General features: G+C 50.5%; 1 protein-coding gene across 10 annotated transcripts in view; it reads left to right on the top strand.

Annotated features, from left to right (window-relative positions):
* Nucleotides 1-23982, top strand: part of KLHDC3 (kelch domain containing 3) — a 42071-nt gene extending 18089 nt beyond the window's left edge. Inside the window, exons 2-14 of one of the 10 annotated variants that reach the window (XR_014224808.1) lie at nucleotides 4046-4254; nucleotides 4333-4497; nucleotides 4569-4684; nucleotides 5359-5430; nucleotides 6226-6439; nucleotides 7428-7514; nucleotides 14118-14226; nucleotides 22096-22169; nucleotides 22800-22878; nucleotides 23461-23533; nucleotides 23568-23610; nucleotides 23699-23727; nucleotides 23813-23982. Coding sequence is in view for 4 of the 10 variants with exons in the window: in XM_082276163.1 (XP_082132289.1) it covers nucleotides 4101-4254; nucleotides 4333-4497; nucleotides 4569-4684; nucleotides 5359-5430; nucleotides 6226-6439; nucleotides 7428-7514; nucleotides 14118-14226; nucleotides 22096-22169; nucleotides 22800-22878; nucleotides 23461-23527 (1137 nt within the window). In the remaining 6 variants the exon portion in view is untranslated. Of the gene's footprint in view, nucleotides 1-4045; nucleotides 4255-4332; nucleotides 4498-4568; nucleotides 4685-5358; nucleotides 5431-6225; nucleotides 6440-7427; nucleotides 7515-14117; nucleotides 14227-22095; nucleotides 22170-22799; nucleotides 22879-23460; nucleotides 23641-23694; nucleotides 23768-23812 lie in introns of those variants that run through there. The other 9 variants (XR_014224807.1, XR_014224809.1, XR_014224810.1 and 6 more) reach the window with 9 other exon arrangements.
* The last annotated feature ends 585 nt before the right edge of the window (nucleotides 23983-24567 follow it).

Here is a 24567-nt window from a genome sequence, read left to right as displayed (position 1 = left end):
GGGTGGTGGAGTATGTTGTTAGGGATTGGTCGGGTGGTGGAGTATGTTGTTAGGGATTGGTCGGTGGTGGAGTATGTTGTTAGGGATTGGTCGGGTGGTGGAGTATGTTGTTAGGGATTGGTCGGTTGGTGGAGTATGTTATTAGGGATGGGTCAGGTGGTGGAGTATGTTATTAGGGATTGGTCGGGTGGTGGAGTATGTTATTAGGGATTGGTCGGGTGGTGGAGTATGTTGTTAGGGATTGGTCAGTTGGTGGAATATGTTGTTAGGGATTGGTCGGTTGGTGGAGTATGTTGTTAGGGATTGGTCGGGTGGTGGAGTATGTTGTTAGGGATTGGTCGGGTGGTGGAGTATGTTGTTAGGGATTGGTCAGGTGGTGGAGTATGTTGTTAGGGATTGGTCGGGTGGTGGAGTATGTTGTTAGGGATTGGTTGGGTGGTGGAGTATGTTATTAGGGATTGGTCGGGTGGTGGAGTATGTTATTAGGGATTGGTCGGTTGGTGGAGTATGTTATTAGGGATTGGTCGGGTGGTGGAGTATGTTATTAGGGATTGGTCGGGTGGTGGAGTATGTTGTTAGGGATTGGTCGGTTGTTGGAGTATGTTGTTAGGGATTGGTTGGTGGGTGGAGTATGTTGTTAGGGATTGGTCGGGTGGTGGAGTATGTTGTTAGGGATTGGTCGGGTGGTGGAGTATGTTGTTAGGGATTGGTCGGTGGGTCAGGTGGTGGAGTATGTTGTTAGGGATGGGTCAGGTGGTGGAGTATGTTGTTAGGGATTGGTCGGGTGGTGGAGTATGTTGTTAGGGATAGGTCGGTTGGTGGAGTATGTTGTTAGGGATGGGTCGGTGGGTGGAGTATGTTGTTAGGGATGGGTCGGGTGGTGGAGTATGTTGTTAGGGATTGGTCGGTGGGTCAGGTGGTGGAGTATGTTGTTAGGGATGGGTCAGGTGGTGGAGTATGTTGTTAGGGATTGGTCGGGTGGTGGAGTATGTTGTTAGGGATTGGTCAGTTGGTGGAGTGTTGTTAGGGATTGGTCGGGTGGTGGAGTATGTTGTTAGGGATTGGTCGGTGGTGGAGTATGTTGTTAGGGATTGGTCGGGTGGTGGAGTATGTTGTTAGGGATTGGTCGGTGGGTCAGGTGGTGGAGTATGTTGTTAGGGATTGGTCGGGTGGTGGAGTATGTTGTTAGGGATTGGTCAGTTGGTGGAGTGTTGTTAGGGATTGGTCGGGTGGTGGAGTATGTTGTTAGGGATTGGTCGGTGGTGGAGTATGTTGTTAGGGATTGGTCGGGTGGTGGAGTATGTTGTTATGGATTGGTCAGTTGGTGGAATATGTTGTTAGGGATTGGTCGGTTGGTGGAGTATGTTGTTAGGGATTGGTCGGGTGGTGGAGTATGTTGTTAGGGATTGGTCGGTGGTGGAGTATGTTGTTAGGGATTGGTCGGGTGGTGGAGTATGTTGTTATGGATTGGTCAGTTGGTGGAATATGTTGTTAGGGATTGGTCGGTTGGTGGAGTATGTTGTTAGGGATTGGTCGGGTGGTGGAGTATGTTGTTAGGGATTGGTCGGGTGGTGGAGTATGTTGTTAGGGATTGGTCGGGTGGTGGAGTATGTTGTTAGGGATGGGTCGGTTGGTGGAGTATGTTGTTAGGGATTGGTCGGGTGGTGGAGTATGTTGTTAGGGATGGGTCGGGCGGTGGAGTATGTTATTAGGGATTGGTCGGGTGGTGGAGTATGTTATTAGGGATTGGTCGGGTGGTGGAATATGTTGTTAGGGATTGGTCGGTTGGTGGAGTATGTTGTTAGGGATTGGTCGGGTGGTGGAGTATGTTGTTAGGGATGGGTCGGGCGGTGGAGTATGTTATTAGGGATTGGTCGGGTGGTGGAGTATGTTGTTAGGGATTGGTCAGTTGGTGGAATATGTTGTTAGGGATTGGTCGGTTGGTGGAGTATGTTGTTAGGGATTGGTCGGGTGGTGGAGTATGTTGTTAGGGATTGGTTGGGTGGTGGAGTATGTTGTTAGGGATTGGTCGGTTGGTGGAGTATGTTGTTAGGGATTGGTCGGGTGGTGGAGTATGTTGTTAGGGATTAGTCGGGTGGTGGAGTATGTTGTTAGGGATTGGTCGGTGGTGGAGTATGTTGTTAGGGATTGGTCGGTTGGTGGAGTATGTTGTTAGGGATTGGTCGGGTGGTGGAGTATGTTGTTAGGGATTGGTCAGTTGGTGGAGTATGTTGTTAGGGATTGGTCGGGTGATGGAGTATGTTGTTAGGGATTGGTCGGTGGGTCAGGTGGTGGAGTATGTTGTTAGGGATTGGTCGGTGGGTGGAGTATGTTGTTAGGGATTGGTCAGTTGGTGGAGTATGTTGTTAGGGATTGGTCGGTTGGTGGAGTATGTTGTTAGGGATTGGTCGGTTGGTGGAGTATGTTGTTAGGGATTGGTCAGGTGGTGGAGTATGTTGTTAGGGATGGGTCGGGTGGTGGAGTATGTTGTTAGGGATTGGTCGGGTGGTGGAGTATGTTGTTAGGGATGGGTCGGGCGGTGGAGTATGTTGTTAGGGATGGGTCGGGTGGTGGAGTATGTTGTTAGGGATTGGTCGGTGGGTGGAGTATGTTGTTAGGGATTGGTCGGGTGGTGGAGTATGTTGTTAGGGATTAGTCGGTGGGTCGGGTGGTGAAGTATGTTGTTAGGGATTGGTCGGTTGGTGGAGTATGTTGTTAGGGATTGGTCAGGTGGTGGAGTATGTTGTTAGGGATGGGTCGGTGGTGGAGTATGTTGTTAGGGATTGGTCGGTGGGTGGAGTATGTTGTTAGGGATTGGTCGGTTGGTGAAGTATGTTGTTAGGGATTGGTCGGTTGGTGGAGTATGTTGTTAGGGATTGGTCGGGTGGTGGAGTATGTTGTTAGGGATTGGTCGGTTGGTGGAGTATGTTGTTAGGGATTGGTCGGGTGGTGGAGTATGTTGTTAGGGATTGGTCGGTGGTTGGAGTATGTTGTTAGGGATGGGTCGGTGGTGGAGTATGTTATTAGGGATTGGTCGGGTGGTGGAGTATGTTATTAGGGATTGGTCGGTTGGTGGAGTATGTTATTAGGGATTGGTCGGGTGGTGGAGTATGTTGTTAGGGATTGGTCGGTTGTTGGAGTATGTTGTTAGGGATTGGTCGGTTGGTGGAGTATGTTGTTAGGGATTGGTCGGTTGGTGGAGTATGTTGTTAGGGAGGGGTCGGGTGGTGGAGTATGTTGTTAGGGATTGGTCGGTTGGTGGAGTATGTTGTTAGGGATGGGTCGGGTGGTGGAGTATGTTGTTAGGGATTGGTCGGTTGGTGGAGTATGTTGTTAGGGATTGGTCGGTTGGTGGAGTATGTTGTTAGGGATTGGTCGGGTAGTGGAGTATGTTGTTAGGGATTGGTCGGTTGGTGGAGTATGTTGTTAGGGATTGGTCGGTTGGTGGAGTATGTTGTTAGGGATTGGTCGGTGGGTGGAGTATGTTATTAGGGATGGGTCGGTGGGTGGAGTATGTTGTTAGGGATTGGTCGGTTGGTGGAGTATGTTGTTAGGGATTGGTCGGTGGGTGGAGTATGTTATTAGGGATGGGTCGGTGGGTGGAGTATGTTGTTAGGGATTGGTCGGTTGGTGGAGTATGTTGTTAGGGATTGGTTGGTTGGTGGAGTATGTTGTTAGGGATTGGTCGGGTGGTGGAGTATGTTGTTAGGGATTGGTCGGTGGGTGGAGTATGTTGTTAGGGATTGGTCGGTTGGTGGAGTATGTTGTTAGGGATTGGTCGGTTGGTGGAGTATGTTGTTAGGGATTGGTTGGTTGGTGGAGTATGTTGTTAGGGATTGGTCGGGTGGTGGAGTATGTTGTTAGGGATTGGTTGGTTGGTGGAGTATGTTGTTAGGGATTGGTCGGGTGGTGGAGTATGTTGTTAGGGATTGGTCGGTTGGTGGAGTATGTTATTAGGGATTGGTCGGTTGGTGGAGTATGTTGTTAGGGATTGGTCGGTTGGTGGACTATGTTCTAAGTCCTGGTTTTTTCCTGCTCTCCTCAGGCTGTGGGATTCGGACTCTTCGGCCCCTCACCTTGCTGCGTTATGCAGTGGGGGGATGCCTCGCTGGACGGTGCACTTGGAGGGGGGTCCTCGGCGGGTGAATCATGCGGCTGTAGCAGTAGGACATCGAGTGTTTTCCTTCGGGGGTTACTGTTCTGAAGAGGACTATGAGACTCTGAGGCAGATCGATGTCCACATCTTCAATACCGGTACGTGTCACCATGTGTCACCATGTGTCCTCCTCCTCCGGTGACCGGACCAGCCTCTGATTTCTGCTTTCCTTGCAGTGTCCCTACGATGGAGAAAACTGCCTCCGGTCATTGGAGGTCAGTCCAAGGTTCCCTACATGAGGTACGGACACACCGCTGTGCTCATCGATGACTTCATCTACATCTGGGGTGGCCGCAATGACACAGAGGGGGCTTGTAATGTCCTCTACATTTTCCACACAGGTACCACCTATTCCATATGCATGTCCCATCCCCCACTGCCTCCTTTCTAACCGCCATCCTTCTGATTGCAGGCACTGAGCAATGGGCAACCCCCCGTGTGACGGGTCAGATTCCCGGAGCTCGGGACGGGCACTCCGCCTGTGTTCTGGAGAGGACTATGTACGTCTTTGGAGGATACGAGCAACTGGTGAGAAGAACGTGGGAATTCAGTACCACGTTTCCTGTGTAGCTTTGTATTTAGGACGGGTATGGGGGGCAGATGGTCCCTGTACTGGGGTAGATGGTTTAGGGAGAGGATGGTGGAAAAATTAGCCCCTCTGTTTTGTAGATTGGTATGGTGGGGACATGGTGCTCATACACTCTGTATAGGAGACATGGTGCCCCTGCACTCTGTATAGGGGACTATGGTGGGGACATGGTGCCCCTGCACTCTGTATAGGGGACTAAGGTGGGGACATGGTGCCCCTGCACTCTGTAGATGGGTTTAAGGTGCACTTGGGGATTTTGCTATCCTTAGATTGGTATGGGAGGAGTAGAATGTAATGAGGGAATGTGGACGGAACGTGGTGCTTTGTACTCTAAATATTGGCATGAGGGGTAGTAATGGGGACACGGTGCTCCTGCACTCTATAGGTAGTTATGGGGGACTATCGCGGGGACACGGTGCTCCTGGATGCTGTAGGTTGGTATGGGGGGGGGGGAAATGAGTAATGGGGACACGGTGCTCCTGCACTCTGTAGGTAGGTATGGGGACTATGGTGGGGACAAGATGCTCCTGGATGTTGTAGGTAGTTATGGGGGGGGGGGGGGGGAACATGATCTCTCCATGTGTGGTGATTGCTGTCCATCTTCTCCCTCCAGGCTGACTGCTTCTCCAATGATATTCACAAACTGGACACCAAATCCATGAGCTGGGCGTTAGTGAAGGCCAAAGTGAGTATGGGGAGACAGAGCCTACACAGCCCTCCTCAGTGCGTCCCGTCGTCGCCCGAACCCTCCTCTGCTCAGTGCGTTCCGTCATCGCCCGAACCCTCCTCTCCTCAGTGCGTCCTGTCGTCGCCCGAACCCTCCTGTCCTCAGTGTGTCCTGTCGTCGCCCGGCCCTCCTGTCCTCAGTGCGTCCTGTCGTCGCCCGAACCCTCCTGTCCTCAGTGCGTCCCGTCGTCGCCCGGCCCTCCTGTCCTCAGTGCGTCCCGTCGTCGCCCGGCCCTCCTGTCCTCAGTGCGTCCCGTCGTCGCCCGGCCCTCCTGTCCTCAGTGCGTCCCGTCGTCGCCCGGCCCTCCTGTCCTCAGTGCGTCCCGTCGTCGCCCGGCCCTCCTGTCAGTGCGTCCCGTCTTTGCCCGGCCCTCCTCAGTGCGTCCCGTCTTTGCCCGGCCCTCCTCAGTGCGTCCCGTCTTTGCCCGGCCCTCCTCAGTGCGTCCCGTCTTTGCCCGGCCCTCCTCAGTGCGTCCCGTCTTTGCCCGGCCCTCCTCAGTGCGTTTCATCATCGCCCAGCCCTCCTCTCCTTAGTGCGTCCTGTCATCCCCCGGCCCTCCTCTCCTTAGTGCGTCTCGTCATCGCCTTGCCCTCCTCTCCTCAGTGCGTCCCGTTGTCAATCGGCCCTCCTCTCCTCAGTGCGTCCCGTTGTCAATCGGCCCTCCTCTCCTCACTGCGTCCCGTCGTCGCCCGGCCCTCTTCTCAGTGTGTCCCATCTGAAATGTGGTGTTCTGATTGGTCGCTCTGTTTGTAGGGCGCACCAGCTCGCTGGAGAGATTTTCACTCAGCCACTGTGATTGGTCACAAGATGTATGTTTTTGGCGGCCGCGCGGATCGCTCCGGACCGTTCCATTCCAACAACGAGATCTACTGCAACCGCATCCGAGTGTTCGACCTGATGACTGAAAGCTGGCTGGAGGCAGCTCAGTCCACAGCGCCCCCCGAAGGCCGGAGGAGCCATTCAGCCTGTGAGTGCGGCTTTTCTGATGGGATTGTAGTTCTGGGGGGGCAAGGGAGGTATGAAAGTATAGGAGATGGAAACTTCCCCCTCTTCAGTCGTATAGCCTCCCCCCCCACCCCCCCTTCAGTCTTATATCCTCTTCCCCCATCCCCCCCTTCAGTCTTATATCCTCCCCCCCATCCCCTCATCGGCACAGCCCCCCTATTTATCAATACTTCCTATGTGGACAGTGTTTGGTGATGAGGATGGCACATTGAACAATGTTTAAAAAGAAATCCACCCCTTGGAGATCCCTGGACTGACTCCATGTATGAGGGAGGAGTAAGGAGGACTCGTCTGTTGTCATTCTCTCATCCTTGTATAGAAGCCATAATAAAAGGGTCCCCCTGCAGGCTCATGTCATAAGGTGCACCCCATATGCCGAGGCTCCACAGATCCCTCCAGCGGTGCGCTGTCCTCTTCACCAGATCTTCCCCCGGTTCATAGACCCTGGCTATTTGGTCAGGCTGTGATGGAGTCATGGTTACAGGACCGCTCTCTCATTGGATGGCATGTCGTCCATTCAGAGCTCGATGCGCATGCGTTGGTGACGTCACCGGCTGCTACGCCTGTAAATATCCCCTAGATGGTGCACATATTTCAGTGTACCTACAGGTCAGCCAGAATATAGGGTTACCAGACGGCGGAGGTTACTACCGCATTGAGGAGTTCACCTGTCCAGTCAATGACCTTCCTATATCCAGGATGTCACCTATAGCTCCATCTCTTGGAATGGGGGCAGGCACACAGTATATGGCCATGGTGCCGGGCAGGTGGGCGAGCAGTTGATGGCCATGAAGTTGGGCAGCCGGGCAGTTAAACCCAATAGAGCTAGGCAGGCAATGGCCATGGAGCTGGGCAGGTGGGGGGGGGGGCAGTTGATGTAGGCGGGCATTCCTTGTATTCCCCACTTGGTAAAGAGCTCTGTGTAACCCAGAGTGTTGTCTTCATTTCAGTCTCCTATCAGGGGGAGCTGTACGTGTTCGGGGGATACAACGCCAGACTAAACCGCCACTTCCAGGATCTGTGGAAATACTCCCCAGGTAAGTGTGAAGTCTGCGCCCCCCTCTATGTGTGACATTCCCATCCCTGACCATGGACTATGATTATTATTATTATTATTATTCAGGATTTATATAGCGCCAACAGTTTGCCCAGTGCTTTACAATGTGAAGGAAGACAATACAGTTACAATACAGTTACAGTACAATTCAGTACAGGAGGAATCAGAGGGCTCTGCTCCTTAGAGCTTACAATCTAGAAGGGAGGGTCAAGTGAAACAAAAGGCAGTAACCAAGGGGGATGGGCAGATGGATAAAATGGAGGTACATTTGTTAGGGGTTGGTAGGATAGGCTTCTCTGAAGAGGAGGGTTTTCAGAGATTGCCTAAAAGCTAACAGAGTAGGAGATAATCGGACAGATCAGGGTAAGGAGTTCCAAAGGATTGGAGAGGCTCTGGAAAAGTCCTGGAGTATGGGAGGAGGTGACGAGAGAGCTAGAGAGCAGGAGGTTTTGAGAGGAACGAAGAGAGCGATTCGGTTGGTGTTTTGATTACTGAGGGTGGGTAACCCTTTCAGGACCTTATTTCTGTAATCAGAGTTGGAGGTTCTTTCTCACCCATAGACTCTTCAATTTCCGGATCCCATAGAAGGATTTACAAATCTTGGGCAAACTGTGAGTCAATTTACCCCTTTCCACCCGCAACCCCTCACTCTGCATAGATCAAAACTGCATTATTTTTGCCCCCACAAAGAGACCACAGCCTTAATAGCAGGGAAATATCTGCCTCCCAGGACCCATCCCTGGCATCCTGTATCGTACATATACAGTGTCTCACAAAAGTAAGTACACCCCTCACATTCTATCTTTTCATGTGACAACACTGAAGAAATGAGACTTTGCTACAATGTAAAGTAGTGAGTGTACAGCTTGTATAACAGTGTAAATTTACTGTCCCCTCAAAATAACTCAACACACAGCCATTAATGTCTAAACCGCTGGCAACAAAAGTCAGTACACCCTTAAGTGACAATCTCCAAATTGGGCCCAAAGTGTCAATATTTTGTGTGGCCACCATTATTTTCCAGCACTGCCTTAACCCTCTTGGGCATGGAGTTCACCAGAGCTTCACAGGTTGTCACTGGAGTCCTCTTCCCCTCCCCCATGATGACATCACAGAGCTGGTGGATGTTGGAGACCTTCTCCTCCTCCACCTTCTGTTTGAGGATCCCCACAGATGATCAATAGGGTTTAGGTCTGGAGACATGCTTGGCCAGTCCATCACCTTTACCCTCAGCTTCTTTAGCAAGGCAGTGGTCATCTTGGAGGTGTTTGGGGTCCTTATGTTGGAATATTGCCCTGCCCCCCAGTCTCTGAAGGGAGGGGATCATGCTCTGCTTCAGTATGTCACAGTACATGTTGGCATTCATGGTTCCCTCAATGAACTGTAGCTCCCCAGTGCCAGCAGCACTCATGCAGCCCCAGACCATGACACTCCCACCACCATGCCTGACTGTAGGAAGACACACTTGTCTTTGTACTCCTCACCTGGTTGCCCCCACACACGCCTGACACCATCTGACACCAAATACGTTTATCTTGGTCTCATCAGAACACAGAAGATGGTTCCAGTAATCCATGTCCTTAGTCTGCTTGTCTTCAGCAAACTGTTTGCAGGCTTTCTTGTCTATCATCTTTAGAAGAGGCTTCCTTCTGGGATGACAGCCATGCAGACCAATTTGATGCAGTGTGCGGCGTATGGTCTGAGCACTGACAGGCTGACCCCTCCCCCACCCCTTCAACCTCTGCAGCAATGCTGGCAGCACTCATACGTCTATTTCCCAAAGACAACCTCTGGATATGACACTGAGCACGGCACTCAACTTCTCTGGTGGACCATGGTGAGGCCTGTTCTGAGTGGAACCTGTCCTGTTATACCGCTGTATGGTCTTGGCCACCGTGCTGCAGCTCAGTTTCAGGGTCTTGGCAATCTTCTTATAGCCTAGGCCATTTTATGTAGAGCAACATTTAATTTTTTCAGATCCTCAGAGAGTTCTTTGCCATGAGGAGCCATGTTGAACTTCCAGTGACCAGTATGAGAGAGTGAGAGCGATAACACCAAATTTAACACACCTGCTCCCCATTCACACCTGAGACCTTGTAACACTAACGAGTCACATGACACAGGGGAGGGAAAATAGCTAATTGTGCCTAATTTGGACATTGTCACTTAGGGGTGTACTGACTTTTGTTGCCAGCGGTTTAGACATTAATGGCTGTGTGTTGAGTTATTTTGAGGGGACAGTAAATTTACACTGTTATACAAGCTGTACACTCACTACTTTACATTGTAGCAAAGTCTCATTTCTTCAGTGTTGTCACATGGGAGGGGTGTACTTACTTTTGTCAGATGATGTGTGTATAGATGTATGTAAACCCATATATATATATATATATACATACACACACACACACACAGTACCGTGCAAAAGTTTTCGGCAGGTGTGAAGAAATGCTGTAAAGTAAGAATGTTTGTTTTCCAAAAAAATATTTTATTTGTTTATTTTGCTAAATTTGCAAAATTCAAAATGAGAGAATAGAAGAAAAATCCAAATCTAATCAATATTTGGTGTGACCCCATTGGCATCAATTCCAACACTTCCACACAGGGATTTTGTAGGATTGGAGTCAGGTGTATGATTAACCAATTAGACCAAGCAGGTGCTAATGATCATCAATTTCATATGTAGGTTGAAACACAATCATTCACTGAAACAGAAACCCATGTGAAGGAGGCCTAAAACTGGGTGAGGAACAGACAAACTCTGCTACTAATGTCATGTCACAGGTCAGACACCACGGCAAGACTGAGCACAGCAAGCAGACACAAGGGAGTTCTACTGCATCAGCAAAGTCTCTCCCAGGCAAAGATTTCCCAACAGACTGGGGGTTCAAGATGTGCTATTCGAAGTCTTTTGAAGAAGCACAAAGAAACAAGCAACGTTGAGAAGCGTGGACACCGTGGTCAGGTAACATTGAGGAGCATGGACGCCGTGGTCAGGTAACATTGAGGAGCGTGGACGCCGTGGTCAGGTAACATTGAGGAGCGTGGACACCGTGGTCAGGTAACATTGAGGAGCATGGACACCGTGGTCAGGTAACATTGAGGAGCGTGGACACCGTGGTCAGGTAACATTGAGGAGCGTGGACGCCGTGGTCAGGTAACATTGAGGAGCGTGGACGCCGTGGTCAGGTAACATTGAGGAGCGTAGACGCCGTGGTCAGGTAACATTGAGGAGCGTGGACACCGTGGTCAGGTAACATTGAGGAGCGTAGACGCCGTGGTCAGGTAACATTGAGGAGCGTGGACACCGTGGTCAGGTAACATTGAGGAGCGTGGACGCCGTGGTCAGGTAACATTGAGGAGCGTGGACACCGTGGTCAGGTAACATTGAGGAGCGTGGACGCCGTGGTCAGGTAACATTGAGGAGCGTGGACGCCGTGGTCAGGTAACATTGAGGAGCGTGGACACCGTGGTCAGGTAACATTGAGGAGCATGGACACCGTGGTCAGGTAACATTGAGGAGCGTGGACGACGTGGTCAGGTAACATTGAGGAGCGTAGATGCAATGTTCAGGCCAGCAGATGAAAGACACCTCATGCTTCTTTCCCTTCCACGTCGGAACATGTCCAGCAGTGCCATTAGCACAGAGCTGGCAGAAAAAGTGAGACCCCTGTACCCCCATCCACTGTCCGGAGAAGTCTGGAGGAAACCAGTGGGACCCAGATACCCCCATCCACTGTCCGGAGAAGTCTGGAGGAAACCAGTGGGACCCAGGTACCCCCATTCACTGTCTGGAGAAGTCTGGAGGAAACCAGTGGGACCCAGGTACCTCCATCCACTGTCCAGAGAAGTCTGGAGGAAACCAGTGGGACCCAGGTACCTCCATCTACTGTCCGGAGAAGTCTGCAGAAAACCAGATAGAACCGAGGTACCCCCATCTACTGTCCGGAGAAGTCTGGAGGAAACCAGTGGAACCCAGGTACCTCCATCCACTGTCTGAAGAAGTCTTGAGAAAACCAGCGGGATCCAGGTACCCCCATCTACTGTCTGGAGGAAACCAGTGGGACCCAGGTACACCCATCTACTGTCTGGAGAAGTCTTGCCAAGTGGTCTTCATGGAAGGACTGCTGCCAAAAAGCCTACAACATAGAAACAAGGCTAAGCGTCTTCAGTATGCAGGAAAACACTGGAATCGGGGGGCAGAAAAATGGTGGCAGGTGCTCTGGACTGAGGAGTCCTAATATGAAATATTTGGCTGTAGAAGGAGGCAGTTTGTTGGGGGAAGGGCTGGATCACGGTCCAATAATGAATGTCTGAAGCCAACTGTGAAGCATGGAGGAGGTTCCTTGCAAGCCTGGGGCTGCTTTTCTGGAAATGGAGTTGGAGATTTGGTCAGAATCAATGGTGTCCTCAATGCTGAGAAATCCAGGCAGATACCTTTCCGTCATGCCATACCATCAGGGAGGCGTGTGATTGGCCCCACATTTATTCTGCAGCAGGACAACCCCCCCTAGACATCAAGCCAATCTCCTCAAGAACTATCTTCAGTGTAAAGAAGGAGTCCTAGAAGGGATGGTTTGGCCCCCACAGAGCCTTTATCTCCCCATCATAAAGTCTTTCTGGGATGAAGGATTGGAGGCAGCTGGCATCCATGTAAGATCTGTGCTTAGTCCTCCAAGATGTACATAGAACGGCCTACCTACCTGCCATAGAACGGCCTACCTACCTGCCATAGAACGGCCTACCTACCTGCCATAGAACGGCCTGCCTACCTGCCATAGAACGGCCTGCCTACCTGCCATAGAACGGCCTGCCTACCTGCCATAGAACGGCCTGCCTATCTGCCATAGAACGGCCGGCCTAGCTGCCATAGAACGGCCGGCCTAGCTGCCATAGAACGGCCGGCCTAGCTGCCATAGAACGGCCGGCCTAGCTGCCATAGAACGGCCGGCCTAGCTGCCATAGAACGGCCTGCCTACCTGCCATAGAACGGCCTGCCTACCTGCCATAGAACGGCCTGCCTACCTGCCATAGAACGGCCTGCCTACCTGCCATAGAACAGCCGGCCTACCTGCCATAGAACGGCCTGCCTAGCTGCCATAGAACGGCCTGCCTAGCTGCCATAGAACGGCCGGCCTAGCTGCCATAGAACGGCCGGCCTAGCTGCCATAGAACGGCCGGCCTAGCTGCCATAGAACGGCCGGCCTAGCTGCCATAGAACGGCCTGCCTAGCTGCCATAGAACGGCCTGCCTAGCTGCCATAGAACGGCCTGCCTAGCTGCCATAGAACGGCCTGCCTAGCTGCCATAGAACGGCCTGCCTAGCTGCCATAGAACGGCCTGCCTAGCTGCCATAGAACGGCCGGCCTAGCTGCCATAGAACGGCCGGCCTAGCTGCCATAGAACGGCCTGCCTACCTGCCATAGAACCGCCTACCTGCCGCGTTCCTTCACATACTAGGTGCAAGTCTACCTAGAAGAAGGCAAAAGGGGGAGGGGGGACCCCAAGAATTTATTGGATTTCTCTTCATTTACTTTCCAGTTTCTTTATTGATTTAAATTTAACACTTCGATTTCTGGAAGAATTCTTCATTTAGGCTCCGTTAACATCTAGGCGTTCCGGAACTTCTTTTGGGTGGCAGGCGTCACGATTGTCCACCCAGCAATTGGGGTGCCATTTGAAAGAAATGTGATCCCGCCTTTTGTGGTGATTCTGTCCACCAATTTGATCCGGAACGCCTAGGTGTGAACAGAGCCTTACAGCATCACACCTGCCTAAGACTTTTACACAGTCCGGTGTGTGTGTGTGTGTGTGTGTGTGTGCGTGTGTGTGTGTGTGTATATATGTGTATGTATGTATGTATATATATATATATATATATATATATATATATATATATATATATATATTATAATCTATATCACCCCTCTCTATCACAGTACAGCTGCCATACCTGGTGGGTTGTGGGAGGAATGAGGAGGAATGCTGGGCAGTGTAGTGCCTCCACACATTGGTGGACAGTGGGAAGAATACGCCTCACATTTGGTGTCCGGGGTTAGTTGGGGAACCAGAGGTGGAGCTCCTCCAGTCCCTTGCCGTTGGCTGTGAGAAGTGGTGTTGAGGCTGGAGGAGGTAGGAGCCCCTAGGCCTCTGGCTAAGAGGCTTCTCTTTTTTTCTCTCTCCCCCCCCCGCCTGAGAAAGTTTATTCTCTCCGGGGTTGCCCCTTCACCGTGTCCTCTTCTCACGCCTCCATCATCCTTCACTGAGTATCATCCCTCCTCCATCCTGCCCGGCGTGTCGCTCCTCCTCCATCCTGCCCGGCGTGTCGCTCCTCCTCCATCCTACCCGGCGTGTCGCTCCTCCTCTATCCTGCCCGGCGTGTCTTAGTGTGGATTGCTGGTCATCCTCAGGTGGTGAATTTCTGTATGGTGTGTCCAGGAACCTAATAGATGTGCTGAGTGTATGTATATGGGTGGGATGGACAGCCATGTCACGGGTTGCCAGGTGGGATGGAGAGCCATGTCACCGGTTGTTGGGTGGGATGATGGGGGAGTGTCAGATTCTAAATGTCTTTGGTGTCACAGATTCGGGTCGCTGGCAGCGTGTGGAAGTCCAGGGAAAAGGTCCGTGTGCTCGGCGCAGGCAGTGCTGTTGCATTGTGGGTGACAAAATCCTGCTTTTTGGAGGCACAAGGTAAGAAGATTCAGAGATCTAGTATAAACTTTGGGTACACTAATGGAGGAGCGTGGATGATGGGTGTGACAGTGGGGGAGGAGCGTGGATGATGGGTGTGGCAGTGGAGGAGGCGCTTGGATGATGGGTGTGGCAGTGGGGGAGGCGCATGGATGATGGGTGTGACAGTGGGGGAGGAGCGTGGATGATGGGTGTGACAGTGGGGGAGGAGCGTGGATAATGGTAAGTAAGTTGACAAATCCAAAGTCCAGCCTCATAATATCGAACAAGGATATAGAATGCCACCGGCAAATTATGAGTTTGTATACTAATGCTAGAAGTCTGACTAATAAGATGGGAGAACTGGAGCTGCAAATGTACGAGGAGGATTTCCATTTTGTGGGAATTTCAGAGACTTGGTTAGACGGCTCTCATGATTGGCTGGCGACCATTCAGGGGTATTCCCTTTATCTCAGAGATGGGGGGTAAAAAAGGGGGAGGGGTATGCCTGTATATCAGGAACAATGTGCAAGTGAATGTGAGAGACGATCTCACTAATGGAGGAAGGGAGGAGGTGGAACCCTTGTGGGTGGAGCTCCAAAGGGAGGAAACTAAGGGGAAAGTAATACTGAGTGTATGCTAAAGGCCCCCCTAACCAGAGGGAGGAGGGGAGGTAGACCTTCCTAGCACAGCTTGGAATGGCGGCAAGGATGGGAAATGTCATTATAATGGGGATTTTATTATCCAGATATAGAATGGGCAAAAGGAACCGCGCACTTGTCTGAGGCTCGCCATTTACCAAATGTTTTGCAGGATGATTTCATGGGTCAGATGGTGAACGAACCGACAAGAAACAATGCGGTACTTGACCTACTGATTACCAACAATACAGACCTGATCACGGATGTAGAAATACGGAGCAACTTAGGAAACAGTGACCATAGGTCAATTAGTTAATGCATGAATCACAGAAATCGGAAACACAAGGGTAATATAAGGACGCTGAATTTCAAGAAAGCCAACTGCCCTCTGTGCAAGACCATATGGAATGGGATAGAATCCTAGGAACAAAGAACACAGAGGAAAAATGGGAGTACTTTAGGAACAAACTAAATAAAGGTATTGGCCAGTGCATTCCAACAGGAAATTAGTATGAAAGAGCTAAAATAAACCCTGGGTGGCCAAACTCCAATGTAAAAATGAATATAAAGGCAAAAGTAAAGGCCTTCAACAAATACAAGGCTGAGGGGTCATTGTCAGCATTCCAACATTACAAAGAATGCAATAAGAAATGTAAGAGCGCAATCAAAGCGGGTAAGATGGAAGACGAAAGGCACATAGCGGAGGAGAATTAAAAAAAAAAAAACAAGAAATTCTTTAAGTATATAAATAGTAAGAAAGTGAGGCCAGAACATATTGGTCCCATAAAGGATGAAGAAGGGAATTTGGCTGCAAAGGACAGAGAGAAGGCGAAGGTTCTGAATAAATTCTTCTCAGTCTTCACAAAAGAAACTGGGGGATATAGTAACCTAGATTGTAATGTCAATACCGCGTAACAAGAAGCACCCTCATGGCTAACAGAAGACAGACTCAGAAACAGTGGCGGCTGGTGCTCAAAATTTTTTTTTGGGGGGGGGGGGGGGGGGCGCGAAAAATAAAAATGTAATAGGTATTGTTTCGCGGCAAAAAAACGCGGTAAAAAAATTGCGTGACTTTGAGGTCATGGTACAGGCATGGCACAGGTGATGGTATAGGCATGGCACAGGTGATGGTATAGGCATGGCACAGGTGATGGTATAGGCATGGCACAGGTGATGGTACAGGCATGGCACAGGTGATGGTACAGGCATGGCACAGGTCATGGTACAGGAGATGGTATAGGCATGGCACAGGTCTTGGCACAGGTGATGGTACAGGAGATGGTATAGGCATGGCACAGGTCTTGGCACAGGTCATGGTACAGGAGATGGTATAGGCATGGCACAGGTCTTGGCACAGGTCATGGTATAGGCATGGCACAGGTGATGGTATAGGCATGGCACAGGTGATGGTACAGGCATGGCACAGGTCATGGTACAGGAGATGGTATAGGCATGGCACAGGTCTTAGCACAGGTGATGGTACAGGCATGTCACAGGTCATGTCACATGTCAGGTCATGGCATCGCTGCAGCGGCTTCAATCACTTACCTGCTCTCCTGGGCTGGCTCACTGACTCTACACTCACGCTGCCTGCGAGATGTCCACGGCGGCTGCTCCTCTCCTCGAGTCCTCTTCATGCTGACGGCGGCGGGAACCAGCAGGAAGATGAGCGGCTTCTCCTCTCCTCTTCGTTCTGCGGCGGCGGGATCCGGCGGGAAGATGAGCGGCTTCTCCTCTCCTCTTCGTTCTGCGGCGGCGGGAACCGGCGGGACGGTGAGCGGCGCCGGCTTCTCCTCTCCTCAAGACCCCTCTTCATTTGCGGCGGCGGGAAGGTGACCGGGCGGTGACGGTGAGTGACTGATGCACGTACCGGCACCGCCCCCAACGAGGTCAGCAGGGATGTCCTGAATCATGATTGGTTCAAGCTGGAGTCTGGACCAATCACATCCAGGACATCACAAAAGGGGAGTGTAGGAGCGCAGTGCTCTGCGCCCAGGTGACCCCCCAGAAGGCCGCCAATCGCGCCTCTGCCGGGTTTAACCCCCCCCCCCCCATAGCCACCAGTGAGTCCGGCGCCCCTAGTGGGCTAAAAATTGAATTTTTTTTCTTTTTTTTGGGGGGGGGGGGGGGGCGGCGCCCCCTATCGGCCGGCCGCCACTGCTCAGAAACCAACTTGGAAAACCTAAATAAGTCCCCGGGACCGGATGGCTTACACCTAAGTGTCCTTTAGGAAATCAGCCAGGAGATAGCCAGACCATTGTTCCTAATTTTTATGGACAATTTACTGATGGGAATGGTGCCAACTGATTGGAGAAAAGCCAAAGTGGCACTGATATTTAAAAAAGGCCTGAGATGTATCCCTGGAAACTGCAGGCCAGTCAGCCTAACATCATTAGTCTGCAAGATATTGGAGGGGATGATAAGGCACTATATATAGGACTTTAGTAATGAAAATGGTATCACTAGTAGTAATCAGCATGGATTTATAAAGGATCATTCTTTCCAGACCAATCTATTAACCTTCTATGAAGAAGTGAGCTGCCATCTAGGTGAGGAAGACCTTTGGATGTGGTGTATCTGGATAAAGGAAGGCCTGTGGATGTGGTGTATCTGGATAAAGGAAGGTCTGTGGATGTGGTGTATCTGGATAAAGGAAGGCCTGTGGATGTGGTGTATCTGGATAAAGGAAGGCCTGTGGATGTGGTGTATCTGGATAAAGGAAGGTCTGTGGGTGTGGTGTATCTGGATAAAGGTAAGCCTGTGGATGTGGTGTATCTGGATAAAGGAAGGCCCGTGGATGTGGTGTATCTGGATAAAGGAAGGCCCGTGGATGTGGTGTATCTGGATAAAGGAAGGCCCGTGGATGTGGTGTATCTGGATAAAGGAAGACCTGTGGATGTGGTGTATCTGGATAAAGGAAGGTCTGTGGATGTGGTGTATCTGGATAAAGGAAGGTCTGTGGTTGTGGTGTACCTGGATAAAGGAAGGCCTGTGGATGTGGTGTATCTGGATAAAGGAAGGCCTGTGGATGGAGTGTATCTGGATAAAGGAAGGTCTGTGGATGTGGTGTATCTGGACTTTGCAAAGGCCTTTGACACCGTTCCCCACAAACGCTTACTGTACAAACTAAGGAAGGTAGGTATGGACCATAGGGTGAGTACCTGGATAGAGAACTGGCTCCAGGGGAGAGTACAGAGGGTGGTGATTAATGGGGAGTACTCGGATTGGGCGGGTGTGGAAAGTGGGGTCCCCCAAGGTTCTGTCCTGGGGCCAATCCTGTTTAATTTATTCATAAATGATCTAGAGGAGGGGATATCTAGTACAATCTCAGTATTTGCAGGTGATACTAAACTAAGCATGCCAATATCTTCTATGCAGGATGTGGAAACCTTACAAGCGGACCTGAACAAAATAATGGGGGGGGGGGGGGCAACTACATGGCAGATGAGGTTTAATGTTGAAAAATGTAAAGTAATGCATTTGGGTGCCATAAATACGAACGCAAGTTACTCACTAGGTGGAGAACATCTGGGGAAATCTAAGCTAGAAAAGGACATGGGGGTACTGGTAGACAACAGGCTTGGCAGTGGCATGCAATGCCAAGCCGCCGCAAGCAAAGCCAACAGAATACTGGGATTATAAAAAAGGGGATTCACTCCAGAAATAAAGAGATTATTCTCCCACTCTACAAGACTCTGGTCCGGCCACATCTTAAAATACGTAAGAGGTTCTTCACTGTCAGAGCGGTAAGGATGTGGAATTTGCATCCACAAGTCGTATCAGCAGGGAGCATCGATAGTTTCAAAAAACTATTAGATGGGCACCTTAAAGACCACAACATACAGGGGTATACAATGTACAACATACAGGGGTATACAATGTACAACATACAGGGGTATACAATGTACAACATACAGGGATATACAATGTACAACATACAGGGGTATACAATGTACAACATACAGGGGGTATACAATGTACAACATACAGGGGTATACAATGTACAACGTACAGGGGTATACAATGTACAACGTACAGGGGTATACAATGTACAACGTACAGGGGTATACAATGTACAACGTACAGGGGTATACAATGTACAACGTACAGGGGGTATACAATGTACAACGTACAGGGGTATACAATGTACAACATACAGGGGTATAAAATGTACAACATACAGGGGTATAAAATGTACAACATACAGGGATATACAATGTACAACATACAGGGGGTATACAATGTACAACATACAGGGGGTATACAATGTACAACATACAGGGATATACAATGTACAACATACAGGGGTATACAATGTACAACATACAGGGGGTATACAATGTACAACATACAGGGGGTATACAATGTACAACATACAGGGGTATACAATGTACAACATACAGGGGGTATACAATGTACAACGTACAGGGGGTATACAATGTACAACGTACAGGGGTATACAATGTACAACGTACAGGGGTATACAATGTACAACATACAGGGGTATACAATGTACAACATACAGGGGTATACAATGTACAACATACAGGGGTATAAAATGTACAACATACAGGGATATACAACGTACAACATACAGGGGTATAAAATGTACAACATACAGGGATATACAATGTACAACATACAGGGGTATACAATGTACAACATACAGGGGGTATACAATGTACAGGTAACAGCAAACACACACACACACATCATAGGTTGAAATGGATGGACTGATGTCTTTTTTCAACCTCACTAACTATATAACTATGAAAAGTCAGTGGTCTTGCACACATCTTCCTGGGTCACCAATTGTTGCAGGCAGAGGTCAGTAGTGCTAGGCCTGGATGCCGCTCTTCTGCTGTAAGCTCACTGGGAGGTTCCTCCTCAGCAGAAAAGTCTATTAAATCCCCAGCCTCTGCAATTGCTGAAAGTCCAGGACACAGGCCGGTGTCACTCGGGCCCAGTGCCAGCACTTTGGCAGGGGATTTATCATCCGTATCATCCTCCGATGAAAAGTCAATTAAATCTGTAATCCGTGGCTGGGGCTGAGTAGTGGGATCGACCATCTCCACTCCCAGTGCTGTTGACTGCTGATGGGATGAGGGGCCTACAATCTCCTCTCCCAGTAACACTGGCTGGTGCTGAGCAGAGTCTAACAGCCGTCTGTAGGCGATCTCCAGCTCCCATTCCTGAACGGCCAGAAACTCCTTATCTTCCAGTGCCCAGAGCACTTCCAAGATGCTCAGGATCTCTTTTCTGGAATCCATAATTTCCTTTAACTACCACTCCAAATCGCTCCCAAAGTCAGGGTCCTCTGACCACTTCTCTAATGACAGTCCCAGGCCGCCGTAGCCAAAGCCTTGTTGGGCTGTTGTCCACTGTCCATGGGCACACTTGGCTTGCATAGCAGCGGAGAGCTCTGTAGCTCTCGTCCAAGTACATCTCCTGGACAAGCCTGCTTAACTCCGCTTTCCATTCCTGGTTCGGTTTATCTCCCAATACCAGCACCCACAATCCATTCTGCGACCAGTACCTTTCCTGGAAGGAGGGGAGGATTTTTCCCTGGTGTTGCTGCTCACAGGCTAGCGCTTCCTCCCAGAGTTCCCAGCAGATTACATCATACCATCCCAGCAGGACCTTCTCTGACACCGGTCCCCTGTGCTGTATCCGCATCTCTCGCAACCTCCTTCCGAATTCCTCTTCCATGGCGGCTATCTGTACCTCTCCTCTTCTGCTATCCAGATCTTGGATCCCAGTGGATGACTGGATGTCCCAGACTGCGGGAAGCATCCCGCCGCTGCCAACCAGTGTAACGAAACCGCGAACCACACTGTGTTTGTGGGCTTCCGTCAGTATACCCCTTCCTCCAGTCTTGAACATAGAGATTCCAGCCACCCCCCATACAAAGCTAGCCTGACCACTTAGCTTGTATGTGTCTAAAAACATCAACTCCTTTATTGAACCAGAAACATACTTTTATACACTTGAGAAGTATGTCAGTCACTCCATGAACAATGACCCGAATATTTACCAAAAACATCACACAATGGTTAGATAACGAGGTACAGCTGACTCATGGCTAATCCCATCTAGACAAGGTTATCATTCACATGCTAATTAACCCAGCGCACCTAAAACAGCCTGGAAGACCAGACTGCTGGCAACAAAGCTAAAACAAAATACAAAATGACACATTACTATAAGTGTAAACACAGAGTAAATCAGCATAATTATGAGGTGTGGAAGACGGGTGGATCAGCTGATGATATTCGCATCTGCTAGGAGTCTGACTGTGTGAATCAGTCTCTTATTGGCAATAGGCAGCTAGGCCTAGAGTCCCAGAGTCTTTATATATTCTTTGAGATATATTTTTGCTAATTATTACTGTCCCATTTGAGTAATCCAAACCATATTCTGTGTCCATTAAGTCCTTCATTTTCTTGGCCACCCTGTACCCCTAATAGACACACAGGGTGACTTACACATAAGAGGGGCCTAGGGGGCAGAGACGGGGATTTCCCAACCTCTCTAAGGTAAGCTGTGTTCCACAGGCCCCCCAACCAAAGTGACTCCGGTCACATACTAGTCACATAAACACACACTCAATCACTCATCATAGGCTGAACTGGATGGACTGATGTAGTTTTTCAACCTCGCTGAATACGTAATGGGGGTGACAGTGGGGGAAAAATGTCGATGATGGGTGCTGCAATAGAGGAAGGAGCGTGGGTGATAGTTGTGGCAATGGGGGAGAAGCATGTGTGATGGGTGGGCGGAGCGTGGATGATGGGTGTGGCAGTGGGGGAGGAGCGTGGATGATGGGTGCGGCAGTGGGGGAGAAGCGTGGATGATGGGTGTGGCAGTAGGGGGGGGGGAACGTGGATGATGGGTGTGGCAGTGGGGGGGGGAACGTGGATGATGGGTGTGGCAGTGGGGGGGGGGAACGTGGATGATGGGTGTGGCAGTGGGGGGGGAACGTGGATGATGGGTGTGGCAGTGGGGGAGAAGCGTGGATGATGGGTATGGCAGTGGGGGGGGAACGTGGATGATGGGTGTGGCAGTGGGGGAGAAGCGTGGATGATGGGTGTGGCAGTGGTGGAGAAGCGTGGATCATGGTTGTGGCAGTGGGGGGAGGAGCGTGGATGATGGGTGTGGCAGTGGGGGGAGGAGCATGGTGTTATGGTAACAATAAGAGACCCGATTGGCTGGAGGAGCACGGGTGATGTTTCTCCCATCATTTCTTCAGCCCCTCCCAGGATCAGGATCCACATGATGAGTTCAACCTGACGGATCACTCCGATCTCTACATCCTGGACTTCAGTAAGTAGCGAGAGAAGGACGGATCGGGGTGGTCTTGTGATCTTTATGGAAGGATCGGGGGGGGGGGGTCTGGTGATCTTTATGGAAGGATCGGGGATTTTGGCGATCGCTATAGAAATATCCAGGGGGTCTGGCGATCTCTATGGAAGGATCCGGGGGGTCTGTGATCTCTTTGGAAGGATTGGGGGGGGGGGTCCGGGGATCTCTTTGTAAGGATCAGGGTGGGGGTCTGGGGATCTCTTTGCAAGGATCGGGGGGTCTGGCTATCTCTATGGAAGGATCAGGGGGTCTGGCGATCTCTTTTAAAGAATTGGGGGGTCTGGCGATCTCCATGGAAGGATCGGGAGGGGGTCTGGCGATCTCCATGGAAGGATCGGGAGGGGGTCTGGCGATCTCCATGGAAGGATCGGGAGGGGGTCTGGCGATCTCCATGGAAGGATCAGGGGGGTCTGGCGATATCTATGGAAGGATCGGGGGGTCTGAGGATCTTTGGAAGGATCAGGGTGGGGGTCTGGGGATCTCTTTGCAAGGATCGGGGGGTCTGGCGATCTGTATGGAAGGATCAGGGGGGGGTTCTGGTGATCTCTATGGAAGGATCAAGGGGGTCTGGTGATGATTTCTCTTTTCCAGATCCCAGTCTGAAGACTCTCTGCAAGCTGGCCGTGTTACATCACAATCTGGACCAGTCATGTCTGCCTCATGACATCAGGTGGGAGGAGTAAAAATGTGGATGAGGGTAGCTGGTGAATCACGAGGTCTGGAGGTGGAAGTGGGTGGGGTCAGACAGAACTAGGAGGGTTTAGGAAGTAGATGTGGGTTGGGACAGAACTTTGATTGTTTGGAAATATAGGCGGGTTCAGAAGAATGTTATTAAAGAGGTGGGTGGAGCTGGTTGGTAGGAGTGGTGTGGATGTGGTCAGTAACCATAGCTAAGAGGGATCTGGAGATGGGTGTGGTCAGTATATAGAATTTGAAGTGGTCAGGAGGTGGATGTGGGAGTGGTCAGTAGGCAGAATTGGAGGAGCCTTAAGTTGGGTGGGATTATTCGGATCTAGAAGTAATCTAGAAGTGGGTGGAGCGAACAGCTTGAACTAGAAAGGGTCAAGAGGTGGACATGGGTGGGGCCAGGTAAATTAATATGAATGGGTCTTAATGTGGGTTAGGTCAGTAGACAGACCTAGGAGGGGTCTGTAGGTGGATGTGGGTGGGATCAGTAGAGAGGAGTAGGAGGAGTCAGAGGGTTACACACCGGGATCATGCTGTCGTCCTTCTCACAGTTTTTTTCCTTCAGGTGGGAGCTTTTGGCAATGACAACAAACAGCACCATCAGCCGCCCCCTACCGTCATACCATGGATAGGAGGAAGTGGCGCCCCCTACCGTCATACCATGGATAGGAGGAAGTGGCGCCCCCTACCGTCATACCATGGATAGGAGGAGGAAGTGGCGCCCCCCTACTGTCATACCATGGATTGGAGGATGAAGTGGTGTCCCCTACCCCTACCATCATGCCATGGATTGGAGGAGGAAGTAGCGCCCCCCTACCGTCATACCATGGATAGGAGGAGGAAGTGGTGCCGCCTACTGTCATACCATGGATTGGAGGAGGAAGTGGTGCCCCCTTCCGTCATACCATGGATAGGAGGAGGAAGTCTTAGCGCACACAGGGTCCCGCTCTCACACTTGCTGCCTTTTTGTACGTCTGCACTCAGTGTTATTATATCCGTGGGTCTCCAGAGAGATTTTTATAATGTTATTTCCCCGAGAGGCGGGGCTGAGATGTATCATTTCAGTAATAAAATCACTTGAATCATACAGCGTCTTCCCACTGTCTATAAGTGTGGCCCTGATAACCGGTGGAGGACACACCCACCTAAAATACACCAGCTACATCATTGAATATATTCTTTAGGGGCGGGGCTTACCCTACAATGCAGGAATGTATTCTGAATGAGTGGGGCTTATCCTGCCCTAGAGTGGTGTATTCTGCAGGGGTGGGGTGCAATCTACAATGGAGGGGTGTATTCTGCAGGGGTGGGGCCTGCCCTACCCTGGAGGGGTGGAGGTCATTCTAGCTTGGAAGAATGCATTCTTAATGAGCAGGGCTCATCCTACAATGGAGGGTTGTATTTTGCAGGGTCAGGCTAATCTTATAATAGAGGGTTGTATTCCCCAGGGGTGGGGCTCATCTTATAATGGAGGGTTATATTCTGCAGGGGTGGGGCTCATCTTATAATGGAGGGTTATATTCTGCAGGGGTGGGGCTCATCTTATAATGGGAGGTTGTGTTCTGCAGGGGTGGGGCTCATCCTATAATGGAGGGGGTGTATTCTGTGTGGAGGGGCTCATCTTATAATGGGGGGTTGTATTCTGCAGGGGTGGGGCTCATCTTATAATGGA

This window comes from Pelophylax lessonae, assembly GCF_965119305.1.
Source record: "Pelophylax lessonae genome assembly, contig: HAP1_SCAFFOLD_327, whole genome shotgun sequence".
Lineage (NCBI taxonomy): Eukaryota > Metazoa > Chordata > Amphibia > Anura > Ranidae > Pelophylax > Pelophylax lessonae.
This window is presented reverse-complemented; position numbering and strand designations above follow the sequence as displayed.